This window comes from Amphiura filiformis, chromosome 4, assembly GCF_039555335.1.
Source record: "Amphiura filiformis chromosome 4, Afil_fr2py, whole genome shotgun sequence".
In the NCBI taxonomy this organism is placed as follows: Eukaryota; Metazoa; Echinodermata; class Ophiuroidea; order Amphilepidida; family Amphiuridae; genus Amphiura; species Amphiura filiformis.
In genome coordinates this window covers 83,469,214-83,486,455 of record NC_092631.1, presented here as the reverse complement: position 1 = coordinate 83,486,455, position 17,242 = coordinate 83,469,214, and the positions used below count along the sequence as shown (strand labels likewise).

Below are 17,242 nucleotides of genomic sequence, written 5' to 3'. Positions count from 1 at the left end.
TCAGACAGAGAATTAGTCATCAAGCGGGTAGAAGAGTTCTACCAAGATCTCTACCAGTAGCGTAGCCAGCGGGGGGGCAGGTGGGGCAGAGTGCCCCCCTGACAAAAAAATGAAAGAAAAAGTGCCCCTCTGACAAAAAATGAAAGAGAAAATCAGGAGGGCAAAGGTAAAAGAAAAGGGGCAAGGAGCCCTTTTCTACCGAAATGCAGAAAAAAATAGTGTAAAATACAAAAATTTTCCGCGCTACGCGCGCACATTGTAACAATAAAGCCCTTTTTTAGCCGGATAATGGCCGAAAATAGTGTAAAATACGATTTTTTTCGCGCTACTCGCGCACATCATCCCAATAAGGCCCTTTTCGGGAACCTCGAAGACATACAGTCTCTATGTATTGTATGATGCAACTGCAATTTTTTTCGTCTGTGCCCCCGAAATTTTATTTTGCCCCCCCTGACCAAGAAAGCTGGCTACGCCCCTGATCTCTACTCCAGCAAAGTCCAAATAACCCCACCAATTATAGACGTTGAAAGTGCAGAAGAGAATATACCACCAATTGGAGAGGATGAAGTTGACAAATATCTCAATGACATGAAAAGAGGTAAAGCACTAGGAGAAGATGGAGTGCTAGTCGACATTCTCAAGGATGGAGGCAGCGCAGTAAAGGCAGAGCTTGCAAAGCTATTCACACTATGTATCCAGACTAACCAGACACCGGACAGTTGGAATAATGCCCTTATAATTCTCATCCACAAGAAAGGGACATCAAAGACTTGAAGAACTACAGACCAATCAGCTTACTCTCAAACACATACAAACTTTTCACCAAAGTTCTTACAAATCGGATTACCAACATCCTTGACTTCAACCAACCCAGGAAACAGGCGGGGTTCCGGAGCGGTTATTCAACCATGGATCACCTTCATGTCATCAACCAAATTGTCGAAAAAGCTTTTGATAGCATCGAGATCCAGGCAGTCATCACAGCCCTCAAACAGAAGGCGTCCATCCTGGATACATCCAGATAATAGATACTATCTACAGCAAGGGCACTTCAACAATCCGCCTCCACAAGGACAGTGATAAGATATCTATCCAACGAGGGGTGCGACAAGGTGATACCATTTCACCTAAACTGTTTAATGCGGCACTTCAAGAAATTATACGTCACCTAGACTGGGAAAGTAAGGGCATTAGCATAAACGGAGACAACCTGTGTCACCTTCGCTTCGCAGATGATATAGTCATAATAACAGACAATGCTAAAGACCTAAGAGAAATGATCAATGATCTCAACCAGAGAAGCAATCAAGTGGGACTAAAGATAAACATGAAAAAGACAAAAGTCGTGTTCAACCAGTTCGCCACAGAACAGCTGGTCATGGTAGGGAACACAGAAATAGAAAAGGTGGACCAATATGTGTACTTAGGATAACTAATCAACATGACTCACAATCACATGGACGTAAAGAAGTAAAGAGGAGGACTAGGGCTGGTTGGTGTGCATTTGGCAAGCTCAATGACATCATGAGAAGTAAGATGCCAACTTGTCTGAAACGAAAGGTTTTCAACCAATGTGTACTACCAGCCATGACCTATGGAGCTGAAACATGGTCACTTACTAAGAGGATGAAGCAAAAACTGAAAACTGCACAGCATAGAATGGAAAGATGTATGCTGGGCTACACCAAAAGGGACAGGAAACAGTGGCATGGATCAGGAGCCAAACAGAAGTTACAGACATAATCCACACAATAAAGATGAAGAAGTGGCATTGGGCTGGCCATCTTGCAAGATCAACAGATAATAGATGGACAAAGAATGTCACAGAATGGAGGCCTTGGCTGGGCTCAAGACACGAAGGCAGACAGAAAGTCAGATGGAGGGATGAGATAGCAAGTGTCATAGGGATCAGGTGGATGGCAAAAGCAAATGACAGGAAACATTGGTGCCAACTTGGGGAGGCTTTCGCCCTGCAGTGGGCTGAATACGGCTGATGATGATGAATATAGATTTAAGTTAGCGCCTAATGCAAATGCCTTTAGGCGCTTTACACAGCCAGAAACAGATGAAGATATCTACAAACAACTACAAACAAAGAAAATTTAAGGGCCTAACAAATACATTTTTTTAAATAATAAACACAATTTTATACAAGTATAATAAACAAAATGAAAAATGATAATCCATGCCGCTCCCCATGAGCCAAATAAAAGAAAACGAGGAAGCACGACAAAAGGCACATTATGAAGCGACGAGGAGAATGAGTTTAGAACATCATATTTCATAATATCAATAAGCACATAACTTTATACAGCAATAAAATTGTAAATATACACAGAGTTTAAAATAGAATTGCACTACAACCCCAAAACAGCATATCGAGTACACCACCGCATGAAAACAATCAAAAAGCTGTGACCGGCACAGACGAAAACCCTGGAGAGGAGAGGTTGCCAACACATAACTCTCAGCAATATTTCAAATGTCTTGCTCCCTAAATAGAAAAATGGGGAGGGTTGAATAAATATACACAAATAGCCATTATTATCACAAAATGCAATAATTGCAATATAATTAAATATACAGATAATTATGCATAGACTGCTTGGAATTCCCTTTTGATAAACAATTCATACCATTCCATACATTATCAAAGCTATACAGCCTGTCTCAAAAAAAATTGTGCAAGTAAAAAGCGCCCTCTGTGGCAATTAGAAAATACTTTTGTGACATTATGCTTATATCAACGTCAAGGACGCAGTCTTAGCTCTCAAATGCCGTTTGTTCTGTTCAATTTACTTGTTGCAATCTCGAGATATATTTATTTAACAACGAAAGGGTAAAATCACAATTGTGCCACTTTTACTAGGGAAAAGAGCTGTACATGTAAAATCAATGGTATAGCTCTAATGCACTCTCCCTTTGGGGCTCGTGCATTAGACGCATTATTCGCATCAACATCAGCGCGCGTGCATTATTTTGTCTAATTTCTCTCCCAACAAGTAATATAAACGTATAAGGTCCGTATGCACGAAAGAGTTAGACCGGGTCTAAAGTTAGACCCGATCTAAGTGGAATTTAGTACCATGAGAAAGGACATTTTCCTTTACATTTGCTTAAGTTATTTTGTATTATTTTTGAACATTGCATTAAAACCTTTAGAATTTGCTAGCTACTCTAGGAAGGAAGGAAGGAAGAGTAAAGGACCATTCCTGGTGGAACTTAATTCCAGTTAGACCTATACATTTAGACCCTCTCTAACTCTTTTATGCATACGGACCTCAGTGTGCAATATTTGTTTGTCTTTTAACATGTCTTGAGTGACTAAGAGAACAGTATTTACCATGATAAAATCGTTGACGTGCACATGTATTTAATTTTACAGCAGAATGTGAAATATTTATTTATCCTTTCTGTGGAAAAAGAGAATCATTATTCCTGCATCATGATAAAATAGTAAAAACAGTATAAAAAAAATTGCATTGTGTAATTGGTGCATTCTTTTGATTTTACGAAGGAACTGTTGATAAACTTGATGCTAGCTCTCTTCCCTATTAAAAGTGGCACAATTGTGATTTTACCCTTTCGTCGTTAACTAAGCATATCTCGAGATTAAAACAAGCAAATTGAACAGAATAAACGGCATTTGAGAGCTAAGACTACGCCCATGACGTTGACCTAAGCATCATGTCACAATGGTATTTTCTAATTGCCAAAGAGGGCGCTTTTCACTTGCACAACTTTTTTTGAGACAGGCTGTATTAGCCTACACTGGCTATCCAGGCTTGTGCTTTTTTTTTATAGTATGGGCTTGGAACGGTCCATGGATTTACCATGGATTAGCATGTGTCCCTCACGGACCAACCTGGGTAAACAAACATACAAACAATAAAACACAACACATCCCCAGTGACCGCTCTGCTCAGAGAAAAAATTGTTTTTATCATGGATAGCTATCTGTTGGATCCGAACAGGATTTTTGGGTTTTCCATGGTCAGAGGGATGATACATTGAATTAGCCAACTAAAGTAGACTATATTATGCCTAATAATGTTAGAAAAATGATTATCAAGCACGAATCACATGGTTTTATTTAAAACAAACTCATATTGACCATTAAAAACGAATAAAGACAGTTATACTGCAGGTACTGTCCGTTTTCCTATACACAATACACAGTGCTCTTACCATTGACGCGTAACCTCTACAAATAGTGTATGATAGAAGTATGGGTAATTGCCTAGTTAACGTCGCTGTGTGAAAAAGAACCGGCCAATATTAACAATTCTAGAAAATATAGTTTTGTCCTAAAATTTTAGCTAATTTAGATGTTTGGAAATATTCGCACTTTGGTGTTTTAGTGTATGTTATAGGTAATAGTACATTGCCTAGTTAACGTCGCTGTGTGAAAAATAACTGGCCAATATTAAAAGTACTCTTCTGAAATTCTAGAAAATATAGTTTTGTAACATGTCCTAAATTTTTAGCTAATTTATTTGTTTGGAAATATTCGCACTTTGGTGTTTTAGGAAGGATATGTAAATGACAGATAACACCAAAAATATAAAGAAATTATTTCCAAACCGTGTTACAGCCCACAGCCATTATGTTTCTCATTTTCAAGAATGTGGTTAACAATATGCACAGTATTGTCTCATTTCGTGAACAAAGGCCACACGGTAATTGTTACCTTGCGTTTGCTTTATAATCGTTCACCCAACTGAAACTATTAATACCATACCAGCTCATTGCTCATTGCACAGGTAAAGCAGACACATGTGTGTTTGGATTTAACCAGAGAAGATCTGATGTAACATAGTTGAGTTGTTTTCAATGAGTGTTATCTTGGTTTAATAGCTTTTAATGGGGTTTAAGTCCTGCAAAGGTCGTGGTGAATTCTAATGTAGATATGAGTGCATCATGTCGTCTTACAACACGCGATATTCAAAATTCCCGCGCCGAAATTGTCTAGGGAAATGACGTCATGGTTATTTGTGCTCAACTCTCGCAAGTGGTCATTGTATTTTGGGACGCCATTGCACCAGGCAATTTCGGCGTCCGGGAATTTCGAGAATCGAGTGTTGAGATACGGCTATTTTTATTCGTTTTTATGGTCAATATGATTTTCTTTAAAATAAAAGTTTTAAAAATAAGATTAAATGAAAATAAAATTCAAACAAAGATACCGTTTTTATCCACTCATATGATTAGCCTTCTTCGATAGTTTGTTCTTCAAGACTTCCTTTATCAACCCTATTTCATTTTTGCTTTTTCGGGGCCCTTCAGTTCAGTTTTATTTCATCAAATTCATCCATTAAATAAATACAATATAAAAAAGCTTTTACAAACATCGTATAATATGGTGAAATGATGAGGATGCCACTGAACGCAGAGCGTGTTGTTGTGGCACCCTTTACAGAAGTTAGTATTAAATAATTATGATAAACTTTAGACTTTAAATTTTAGAATAATAGTTAGGGGAAAAAATTCACTTTGGTGACCACTCTCTGGCTAGTAAGGTTTGACGATTGATTCGACTTCTATGGACCATTTAAAAAAATAGCCACCATGTCCCTCGCGAAAATCCCGGCATTTTTCGCTAGAGGCCAAAATCCAAAATGGCCGCCACCACCATTTTGTAAATTTAAGTTTTGAACCAGAGCCCCTATAATCATGCACAAAGACACTTTTTCGGATATGTCGAGTACAAGGATTCCGATTCTGACATTAGTTTGACATTACGGGATCATTTTCACCCAGAAATCCAAGATGGTGGCCGGCACCATCTTGAAAAATTTAGTTTTGAACAAGAGGACCTTAAATCGTGTACAAAGACACTTTTTTGGATAAGTCGACCACAAGGATTACAAATTTGATATTACTTTGACATTACGAACTCATATTTACCCAGAAATCCAAGATGGTGGCCGCCGGCGCCATCTTAAAAAAAATAAGTTTTGAACCAGATTACCTAAAATCGTGTACAAAGACACTTTTTCCGGTAAGTCGACCCCAAGAAATCCGAATCTGACATTAATTTGACGTTACAAAATAATTTTTTACCAGAATTCCAAGATGGCCCCAGTTGGTAGAGCGTAAATGTGATTTTTGAATGAGAGTAGAAGCATAAGTGTGTCATTTCCGCCTTATCTGGGGTTCATGTCTCTTATATGGGGTTTCAACTGCCTTATCTTGGGTTTACATCCCTTATCTAGGGATAAGGCGCCCTATCTGTGGTTTAGACGGCCTTATCCTGGGTTTACGTTCCTTACCTGTGGCTTAGATGCCTTAACCTTAGCATATCGCAGTCTAAACTCAGATAAGGCATATAAACCCCAGATAATGCGCCGTAACCCCAGATAAGCGACATAGACCCCAGATAAAGCAGTCTAAACCCCAAATAAGGCGCCTTAACCCTAAATAAGGAACATAAACCCCAGAAAAGGCATCTAAACCCCACATAAGGTGCCTTAACTCTAGATAAAGGTTGTTAACCCCAGATAAGGGTCGTAAACCTCAGATAAGGCATCTAAACCCAAGATAAGGTGCCTTAACCCCAGAAAAGAGACGTAAACTCAGATATGGCAGTCTAAACCCCAGATAAGGCGCCGTCTGGGGTTTACTTCTCTTATATTAGGTTTATGTTCCTTATTTATGGTTAAGGCGCCTTATTTGGGGTTGGGACTGGTTTATCTGAGGTGTACGTCCCTTATCTGGGGTTACGGCGCCTTATCAGGGGTTTAAACTGTCATATCTGAGTTTACGTCTCTTATCTGGGGTTAAGGTGCCTTATCTTGGGTTTAGATGTCTTATCTGAGGTTTACGACCCTTATCTGGGGTTAACGACCCGTATCTAGAGTTTGGGCACCTTATGTGGGGTTTAGATGCCTTATCTTAGGTTTATGTTCCTCATTTAGGGTTAAAGCGCCTTATTTGGGGGTTGGACTGCTTTATCGACGGTTTACGTCCCTTATCTGGGGTTACGGCGCATTATCTGGGGTTTAGATGCCTTATCTGGGTTTAGACTGCGATATGATAAGGTTAAGGCATCTTAGCCACAGGTAAGGAACGTAAACCCAGGATAAGGCCGTCTAAACCACAGGTAAGGCGCCTTATCCCTAGATAAGGGATGTAAACCCAAGATAAGGCAGTTTAAACCCCATATAAGGGACATGAACCCCAGATAAGGCGGAAATGACACATTCATGCTTCTGCTTTCATTCAAAAATCACATTTACGCTCTACCAAATGGGGGCCATCTTGGATTTCTGGGCAAAAAATATTTTGTAACGTCAAATTAATGTCAGATTCGGATTTCTTGGGGTCGACTTACCGGAAAAAGTGTCTTTGTACACGATTTTAGGTAATCTGGTTCAAAACTTATTTTTTTTTCAAGATGGCGCCGGCGGCCACCATCTTGGATTTCTGGGTAAATATGAGTTCGTAATGTCAAAATAATGTCAAATTTGAAATCCTTGTGGTCGACCTATCCAAAAAAGTGTCTTTGTACACGATTTAAGGTCCTCTTGTTCAAAACTAAATTTTTCAAGATGGTGCCGGCCACCATCTTGGATTTTTTGGTGAAAATGATGCCGTAATGTCAAACTAATGTCAGAATCGGAATCCTTGTACTCGACATATCCGAAAAAATGTCTTTGTGCATGATTATAGGTGCTCTGGTTCAAAACTTAAATTTTCAAAATGGTGGTGGCGACCATTTTGGATTTTGGCCTCTAGCGAAAATGCCGGGATTTTCGCGAGGGACATGGTGGCTATTTTTTTTCTAAATGGTCCATAGAAGTCTAATCAATCGTCAAACCTTACTAGCCAGAGAGTGGTCACCAAAGTGAACTTTTTCCCCTAACTATAATAAGACTGTTCCGAGGTGTGAGCATACAGCATGGTCGATAAGATACAACTGATAATCACTGCGCTGATGGGGATGGTGTATGGTACATGTACCATGAGAACAAAGGCACAAAGCACAGGAATCAATGGCATGGAACAATCCAAGGATGATCAAAAGTGCAAGAAGACATGTCTCACATACTGTATACTCATAGCTCAAAAACATAAACAAACATAATATAATATAAATAAAGCTACATGGGAAACATTTTACAAGCAAACATAGTGACAAATAAATAAAGTTAAAATGCCATTGGCATACGCTTATACTTTAAAAGCGCTTAATATAACAACAGTCTGTGATACGCGGAAATTCGCGGAAGTTTAGCAAACCGGTTGCTGATAATATTTAGCAAAAAGTTCACTTACATGTTATTTAAGTCGCTTTGGGAGTTGATGGTAACGCGTTTATTGCTGTTAGTGATGCAGTGAATTTTCCCATCAATAGTCCAGGAAGCTTTCACGTCTTCAATGGCTTTGGTAGCTTTCAACAGTGCTGCGCGTTTAGGAGTCAGATTTTCCGTAATCACGATACCTGTTTTTTTTAGCTTGCTTTTGGTTGTGAAGATCTTATTCCTGATGTTATAGCTGCAGAACTTCATGATGATCGGCCTAGGGCGCGATGGTGTGTTCTCATCAGTGTTATTTGAGCGAACAGGTCCAAGGCGATGTGTACGGTCAAGATCTCGTTCGTCAAGTTTGATTTTGAGACGCTCACTGATGGTATCCATGACGATCTGGTCAGTAGATTCCTTTGTTTTCTCCGGGATGCCATGGAGTAACAGACAGTTTCTCCTAGAATATTGCTCCAGATTGTCGAGCTTGGTTTCTAGGATGTCTACTTGCTTGGCTGCATGGTTAACTTGCATTTGCAGGTCGTCTATGGTGTCATCTTGTCTCTTGATGTCGAAAGACACTGATGCATACACATCCTGCTTCACTTCTTCAGCCATCTCATCTTTCAAGGCCTCTTTTAGCTTTTCTGAGACCGTTTTTAGTAGTGGCGGTGACCCAATAATGCAGGCTGCTATCGTGTCCGCAAGATTTTGAAGAAGTTCAGGGTCTGATGTTAATATTAACTTAAGTTGGCTGGCTAGCTTAGCTTGTGGAGTGGCCGCTACCGTACCGGGTTCGGTACCATGGGCGCCATCTTGGTCAGTCAATGATGGTTTTGAAGCTGACTTTTTCTTCATTTGCCTTGTTTCCACAGCTTTATCTCCACTCATGATGTTGTCTGGTGAGAAGCTTTGATATCTAGATGTGACGATGATATCAATTTCAGCAGCCAAAGTGTAAAATTTGAGGTTTTAGTACTCCGTATCGGACGAGCTAAAAAAACATGTCCGACACCATCAATCGATCAAAACCATCGGGCCCCTGGACTTCGTCCACCTGCCCACATATACAGGGTGTAACAATACAATTTGTACAATTTTGAAAATAGAATGACACAAGAATGCCGCTTATTTTTTTGGTTTGATATTTATATGTCTATCAAGATAATTTCTTTAGCCACCAGATAAGCTTTGTTCCAATAAAATCGATGGTATACAAGTGTGAAGATATTGCCAATTATGTAACCTAGTGTTAAAACCGCTTGGGCCACTTTTGTGTTACAAAAGTGACTGAATAGAGTTGAACCATGTACCAGTTGGACGGTGCTCTTATGATAGCTAGTTTTAAACAATGGTGTATTCGAAGTGGTATAAATGATTACATAATAGAATATCTCCTTGAATTTTTGAAAGTCACAACTAAGCACTGACATTTAACAACCTCATTTACATTTACGTCGCTGCAGCTCAACAACTTCAACCCCAATTCACATTGGAAGAGCGTATTTTTATGGTTGTGACATTCGGTAGCACACGGAGTCAAGCAAAAACCATACGATTTTTTATAGCTCATTTTCCAAAATCACATTTTCCATCAAGGCATACAATTACATATAACTATGAGAAGTATGTAGAATTTGTTAACAGAAATGCTGGCAATAGTGGTCACCCCAGAACAGCTAGAAGTCCAGCTGAACTTAATTTCAAAATTTTATTGTTTTGTACTTATGTATGCAAAAACTGTTCTCAGTTTTACCAATGATATCTCAGAGATATGAGAAATTACTTTATTTATAAGGTTATTTGAAAGAAATTTCATGACTTTTTCAAGAAATATCATTTTAAGTTCATGTTAATTATATGAAGAAACACCACTTATAATTATTTTGTGTTTGATGTTTAATTCACGATAAGCATATCTGCGCGGTTCAAACTTGATATGCGAAAACATGGCAAAAGTGGCCCAACGCGTTTTCTGGACGATTTAACATTGTGCCATACTCTTTTAGTTTTTCCGGAGAAGTGAAAATGCAATTGTATAAATTTTATTGTTACACCCTGTATAAATCAGAACACCACATTTAATAAGAATAGTGTAAAACCCTTAGTGACCCGGAGTAAAACCTTGGCAATCCCTGTCCAAATCCATTACAATGATAATAAGTAAGCAAATAGATAAACAATTAAAACAATAGTTGACTTCAATGTTTATCAACAAAGGCACGGATTGGTATATCGATATGCTTGGGCGAACTGCAAACAACCACTACACTGTTCAATATCCTTATTGTGATGTGGTAGTTATAAAAGAACTGGCCCTGAACAAAATATGATGCGCGCGCATACTGCCAGGCAAAAAAAATGGAAATTGTGATGATGCGTGCGCATACTGCCATGCAATGACGTCAGAAGTCAACTCATCTATATTACCCCAATTATAGACAGTTCCCCGTGCAATTAGAATACTTACGCCTTTCACACGATTCTACTGTGCAAGGTGAAACCTCGGTGTCATTTCCTTCACATGTCGCATTAACCATATCTAGATTCATACATTCACGATACCTGGTATGATAACCGCTTGGGGATCCAGTATCACATGGGTCACTGCAAAGACTCCAGTTACCCCACATGTCCCAAAAAGCTGTTAAAAATAAGATAAATCTGAATTTGCTACATTGACTTTGTTATAGGATCAAGAGGTTTGGTACGGATATATTTGGATTTCCTCTTCACGTTAGCTCACAGTTTCGTGTTTCCCCATTGATAACTCAAATTTCTTCCACGTGTTCTCCCGTACATCTCCCGGCGTCCCTCATTAAAATAGTAATAATTGGTCTCGGTCGAACGCTCCACTTACAATGTACATGTATATGGTATAATAGTAGGCATGTCCACTAAAAATTTAAGTACCTTTAAATTGATTCAGACCTTAACTTATTGGCTGTGAATTGATGACAGAAACATTTTGGCGTTTAAATAATCTTAATCGGACGTTTCATTCCAGAGATATGGCCTTTCAAGTGTCACGGTTTTATATAGGGCTGCTAGAACATGCTAAAAAGTTTAAGTCCAAAAAGGAATACTATAACAGAAAGTGCAACTTTAAGATGCTTTTTCTTAATGTATTTAACTAGCGTTATCTGGAACATTATATTTGCTTATGAGAACATAAAATAAGATCATCATAAAAATTTAAGCGATTTTCTTAAAATAAAAAAAAAAATATAAGACCTCAAAACCCATGGTTTGTTTGGTGGAACCTCAAAGTATGATCATAGATGGCTGCCATGGAAAATATCTCCATAGAGGACTGGCTGAACAATAAGTGCATTATTTCAAATGAATAGCGGAATCCTTAAACATTGTTCAATCTTTTAAGGTCAGCACATTTTATCTTCAAAATGATTATATTTCATCATGGCATAAGTTTGGTAACATTAATCACTACCAAGTTTGAGAAATTTGCTCCAACTCAAAGGTTATCTTTACTACATTGAGCAATATACTGTGTGTGCATGAAAGCCATGATGGGTAGCATCTAAAATGGACATGGTGGTCAGAAGTGTATAATTTGAGATGGGTTTTGGAAGGCTTTTAAAAATATTCTTTAATTTCTTAATATCCTGCACATTTTGTCTTCAAAAATAGTTACATTTTATGAGTATGTAAGTTTGCTTGTCTGAATTAATCCAAATTCGGATATAATTGTGTTTCAACACCTGATGCACAGAATGGTGTCACTTCAACCTGTTGTAATTCTCATATCGTTAAACCTTTCTTTAAAAAAGGTTGATCCCTTGATAAAGCGTCGGCTGTATTCCATAGTGGCGTATAGTGATTTTTGGTCATTTTTTTGAAAATTGGCACATATGTTTTTAATGATGTTCTCTTTCATTTTTTCTAAGTCTCATCAGTCATAATTAGCTAATTCATTAGTAATTAATTAATTAAATGTGGCGTATAGTTACAAAGTGACATTTTTGTATTCCATAGTGGCGTATCGACCATACGCCACTTTTTATACACATTTTATAATTATGAAATATCGACAAAATGAAAAATATCGTATGTCATAGTGGCGTACGCGTATCGGACCTATACGCCACTATGGAATACGAACGACGAAAAGTAACGCCATAGGGATTACACGGCGACCGAAGTGGCGTACGGTTAACGTAAGGTTAGGGTATTGCGTTTTATTCGTTTTCCATAGTGACGTATAGTTTTATTGTCAGTTTGCCAGCAATAGTATGTATTTATTTCTTTTGAAAAATATATAACAATAAAATCTATTTAGTTTACTACAGAAATTTCACATCATTTACAAAATATAATGAATGTCTGATTTACACAACTCGATTTTAAATTGGCATTTCTTCAAACCCGATTTTCTCGAAAAGTTGTTTATTCGCGGCGCCCCACTATACGCCACTATGGAATACGGACGAAGATGGTCTTCTCTATTTACTGACCAATCAGGAAAAAGTTTGGTTCATGTTTTCTGGTGAAATCAGGAATTTCTTGAAACAACCTGTTGTAGGTCTAATTTGGGCCAATGTAAGTACTGTATACCATTTATCAGGTCTGGGACTTCCTGCATTGAGCTGACGGTGTTTGCATAGACAATACATGGGTGAGTGCACACCTACAGTAAATGGGAAACCGTTCTAGCAGCAAATGTATTGACAGTGGACATCCCTAATAATAGGCCAACATTTTGTATCATTTTGAAATTTATATCAATATTAATAACAGTGTAATTCCCACTAAGGATTTCAACCTTGGGACAATTTAGTTATTACATGCTAAAATTGGCCTAACTGAATAATTAAAAACGTCCATTTTGTTACGGGCCAATTTCCGAACAGGCTGGTCAATGTAGGGCCATACTGTCTCAACAGAGTTTGAACACCGATTGACAACCGCGACACCTTCCTTCGCACTGTTTTCTTACGACTCTATATTAAATTGTTTTACATAATCTTTTGCGCCATAATTAAATATCCCAACACTTAATTGGCCTATCAAAGTTACCGCGGGAGTTACCCCTCTTTTGAGTTACAGATATTCCATAAACCTCACCTAGGTGGCGCATTATTGCTCATGTACAAGAAAACCTTACGACAGAGTGCGTCTTGACATGGTATAGATTCAATCTGGTGCGTATCACTATCACATGACTCAGTCTGCAAGCCATAACCACACAATCCCGTACGTGGTGTAAGGAAATAACAATTTCGAAAGAACCAATTTTTTCGTTCGACACTCGCGTTAGCTTATGTTCACCAAGTAATCTTCATTTAACATGTTTAAACATCTTAGCATAGTTGTGAGTAATATTCCCGGGTTATAATAACAATTGCCCTTCATACTTACGACAGAGAGATTCGTGACATGGTTTAGATTCATACTGCTGGGTTTCTCCATCACATGAATCTGTCTGCAAGCCATAACCACACAGACGTCTTCTTGTTTGTGTTCCATTCCCACACATTACGGAACACGTTGTCCATGATTCCCACGAGCTCCAGATAGCTTTAAAGTAAATTTAGAAGTTTGTTTAAAGCAGATATTGTAATTCTGTTTAAAGCAGATATTGTTAGTCACAATCGTTGTCCAGGCCGACTTGTCCTCATCCTTCATATTTTATACATTACTTTTTATTATCTACCCAGATCAGAATTAGTGTATGACCATTCTCTATAATATAGTCCCGGAATATAGTAGATATTATTATATAGTATAATCAACTTGAACTTAAACTGGAGAAAACAAACAAGAATTAATGGAAGATCATTCATTTTCATTTCATTTCATTTGGCTGCGAAGTAGGCGACTACAAAGTTTCTCCATGTACTACGATTTGAAGCCAATGTGGTAATGACATCCGGCAGTAAAATGTTGTCAAAGTCGCCCAACAGTTTTTGCACATAATGTTGTTGCCCTCTTCTATACAGGTACAGTTCCACCCTAAACCATACCCGGGTGGCACATGCACAAGCAAAAACTTACGACAGAGAGATTCGTGACATGGTTTAGATTCATTCTGCTGGGTTTCTCCATCACATAAGTCTGTCTCCAAGCCATAACCACACAGACGTCTTCTTGTTTGTGTTCCATTCCCACACGTTACGGAACACGTTGTCCATGATTCCCACGAGCTCCAGATAGCTTAAAGTTAAATTTAGAAGTATGTTTAAAACCGAGATGTGTAACATGAGTCACAGTCGTTGTCCGGAACGACTCGTACTCATCATTTATATTAATGCAACGTCCTTTTTACTTTTCATTGTCTGTCCGCGATGTAGTGTAAAATCAGGGATATATCAGCTTGAAGCAAACACAAAATAAAGGGACGACCATTTAAGAGAATCAAATATGTAAGAAGAATTTAAGGGGATTAGATACTTTTTTTGAGATGTTTATATATATGACATAGGCTTTGTGTTGCGATCATTTCGATCGTGGTGCATAAATCAAAAGCGTGATCCAGTTCACATGGTGATAATTGGATTACACGTAACACTGTATGAAACAAATGGTATTTGAAAGCTAGGATTAACTCCCTTGACGTTATGTAAGCATCAAGTCACAACACTGTTTTCTAATTGCCAAAGATGGCGCTTTCCATTTGTACAATTTTGTTTTGAAACAGGCTGTATGTTTAATCATATTTAATCGTGTCCGTACTGTTTGTCCCAGCCTTTTTATGGCGTTTTATTTAAAAAGCATAACCAAAAAATCCATTTAGCTTACATAGCTTACCGATTTCACACGTCTGTCCTACATAAGCATTATCACAAATACAAACGTAAGCGCCAATTCTATCATGACAGATTCCGTCGTGCTGGCATGGGTTCGAAATGCATTCATCGGTATCTAAACCAAGAGAACAATCATATAACCGTTAATGGGTTTTCAATTAATTTTCATGCAGACGATTTTTTGCGTACCATGTAAATCCTAAACTAACCATAAAAAGAGTATTATTTATCAGTTACTCTATTTAGTGTTCGGACGAAATAAATTCGGACGAAATTATCAGCCTTCTTTGTTATCTTGCACAAGATGTTTTCTTAATTTACTTACATTTCTTTATTATTTATTCATTTATATTAAGGGATCTAAAATGAGCGTTTATTGCGTTTCGATAGTATTTTTGTGGCACATGAGAGCACCTCAGACCTATCGAATTGTATTCTGAATACGAAGCATGTCTTTCTGATATCAAATAATTTTCATTTTTTGAAAATCACAATATAATACAAATTTTATGACAATTTGATATTTTTCGAATTTTGATATATAACAGTCCTCGAAGTAAATTATATAAATCTAATGATATATTCTTAAAGTGTATGTAGCAGGGAGGAAAATCCGACGGTCAATTGAAAATTTTGACCTTTCATATTGAAGATATGGATTTTTTCCCAAAAAGACCTAATTTTTTGGTGTTTTGGGAAAAAAATCCATATCTTCAATACGAAAGGTCAAAATTTTCAATTGATCGTCGGCTTTTCAACCCACCTGCATACACTTTAAGTATAAATCATCAGATCTATAAAGTTTACTTCAAGTACTGTTAAATATCAAAAATATCAATTTTTAATGATTTGCCATAAAATGTGTATTAAATTGCGAATTTCAAAAATTCAAAATTATTTGATATCAGAATGACATTCTTCGTATTCAGAATGCAATTCGATATGTCTGATGTGCTCTAATGTCCCAAAATAAATACTGTCCAAACGTTCATACCCCAGCCCTTAATGGTACGATTTTAAAAGTGTAATATATTTTAGTTTCTGTAAATTAAATTCTATATCATTCTGTGTGTTATATAGATGTCATTCTTTAATCAAAATTACATGTTTGTTGTTTTTATCTTTGTAAATTTATCTTTTATAAATGTTAATAAAATATGAATATGAAAATATTATTAGTTTTGTTATATTTCATCGTTAATTACAACACAAAATACTCCTATTCAAGAACATATCCATCGCTTCTGGTGTCCAATTCTCTCTACGTGTAAGAGGTTTGGGATTGGTAGTGAACCACAGCTCTTCGTCCATCAGGTAATTTTCAGCACACGTCTCTTTATTTTTTATCGCCACGACTCCTTGACAAAGACAACGTTCTTGAGATGGAAGTGACCAAAGTACCAGTCCAGTTTCGAGGTTTTGTATTTCGTTTAGCTTGCACACATGTGCGTTAATAGCCTTCACCAAAACACAAGCTGAGAAGTAACAATTAGGACATATCATAGATTATTGCAATCACTTATGATTAATTTAAGACATTTATGAATGATAATGAAAAAAGTTAAAGTGTTTTTAATACGCCTTTTGATGCCTACGATTTTCAAAACAGAAAAGTGGTCTTTTGATTTCATGAAATACCTTTTTTTATTAACTGCATCGTCGGAAACTTAATTGTTCGGATATTTTAACGCCACAACTAACACATAAATACATAACTGGTGTGGTTGAGGAATAAATAAGCAATCACAGGCTTTTTAAAATTTTGACAACAGACCGCATCATCATCGCATAAGGCGTCTATGTCATTGACAAAAATATGACTCCGTGGCACGGACTGAAAATTAAGTAGTTTCGTAAAATTCTTTTATTTTAAACACGGAGCGGTATATGTGATAGCTGATATATTCCGCAATCGCATCGTCTATTTAGTTATGTTTGTGGTTTATGCGTTAAATAATGCCCACCGTAGCCAGTTCCCGACGACACAGTTCTTTCAAGGACACCCTGTACAGTATGCCAAAATATTTTCTCAAGAATTGTTTATTTTTGATCATGTTATCAACACAAGTAATCATTTCAAATCATATATTATAATACTTACCTATTAGGTGAATGGCAAAGATCAGCATGGGTCTCATCATTATCACTCTTTCGAATAATTTGTAGGTACAGGTAAACAACGTCAATATGTCAAATGCCTGTTTTCATCAGAACATATTTTGCAACTTTTCG

At 37.4% G+C, this 17,242-nt stretch overlaps 1 protein-coding gene across 1 annotated transcript; it reads right to left on the bottom strand.

Annotated features, from left to right (window-relative positions):
- Positions 1–14,003: 14,003 nt before the first annotated feature.
- LOC140149595 (coagulation factor XII-like) lies at positions 14,004–17,242 on the bottom strand. Its single transcript, XM_072171672.1, has 5 exons — positions 17,112–17,242; positions 16,216–16,485; positions 15,012–15,125; positions 14,259–14,417; positions 14,004–14,008 (listed from the first exon to the last, which is right to left on the bottom strand). The coding sequence occupies exons 1-5, from the start codon at positions 17,149–17,151 to the stop codon at positions 14,004–14,006; spliced, it is 588 nt and encodes a 195-aa protein (XP_072027773.1). The 5' UTR covers positions 17,152–17,242.

Excerpts from the sequence above, each read along its gene's own strand:
- LOC140149595 (XM_072171672.1), bottom strand. The coding sequence starts at position 17,151 with ATGATGAGACCCATGCTGATCTTTGCCATTCACCTAATAG. Across the intron at positions 16,486-17,111 it reads CTTTGCCATTCACCTAATAG|CTTGTGTTTTGGTGAAGGCT; the intron begins GTAAGTATTATA and ends GTTACTTCTCAG. Across the intron at positions 14,418-15,011 it reads AGGACAGACGTGTGAAATCG|CTATCTGGAGCTCGTGGGAA; the intron begins GTAAGCTATGTA and ends TTTAACTTTAAG.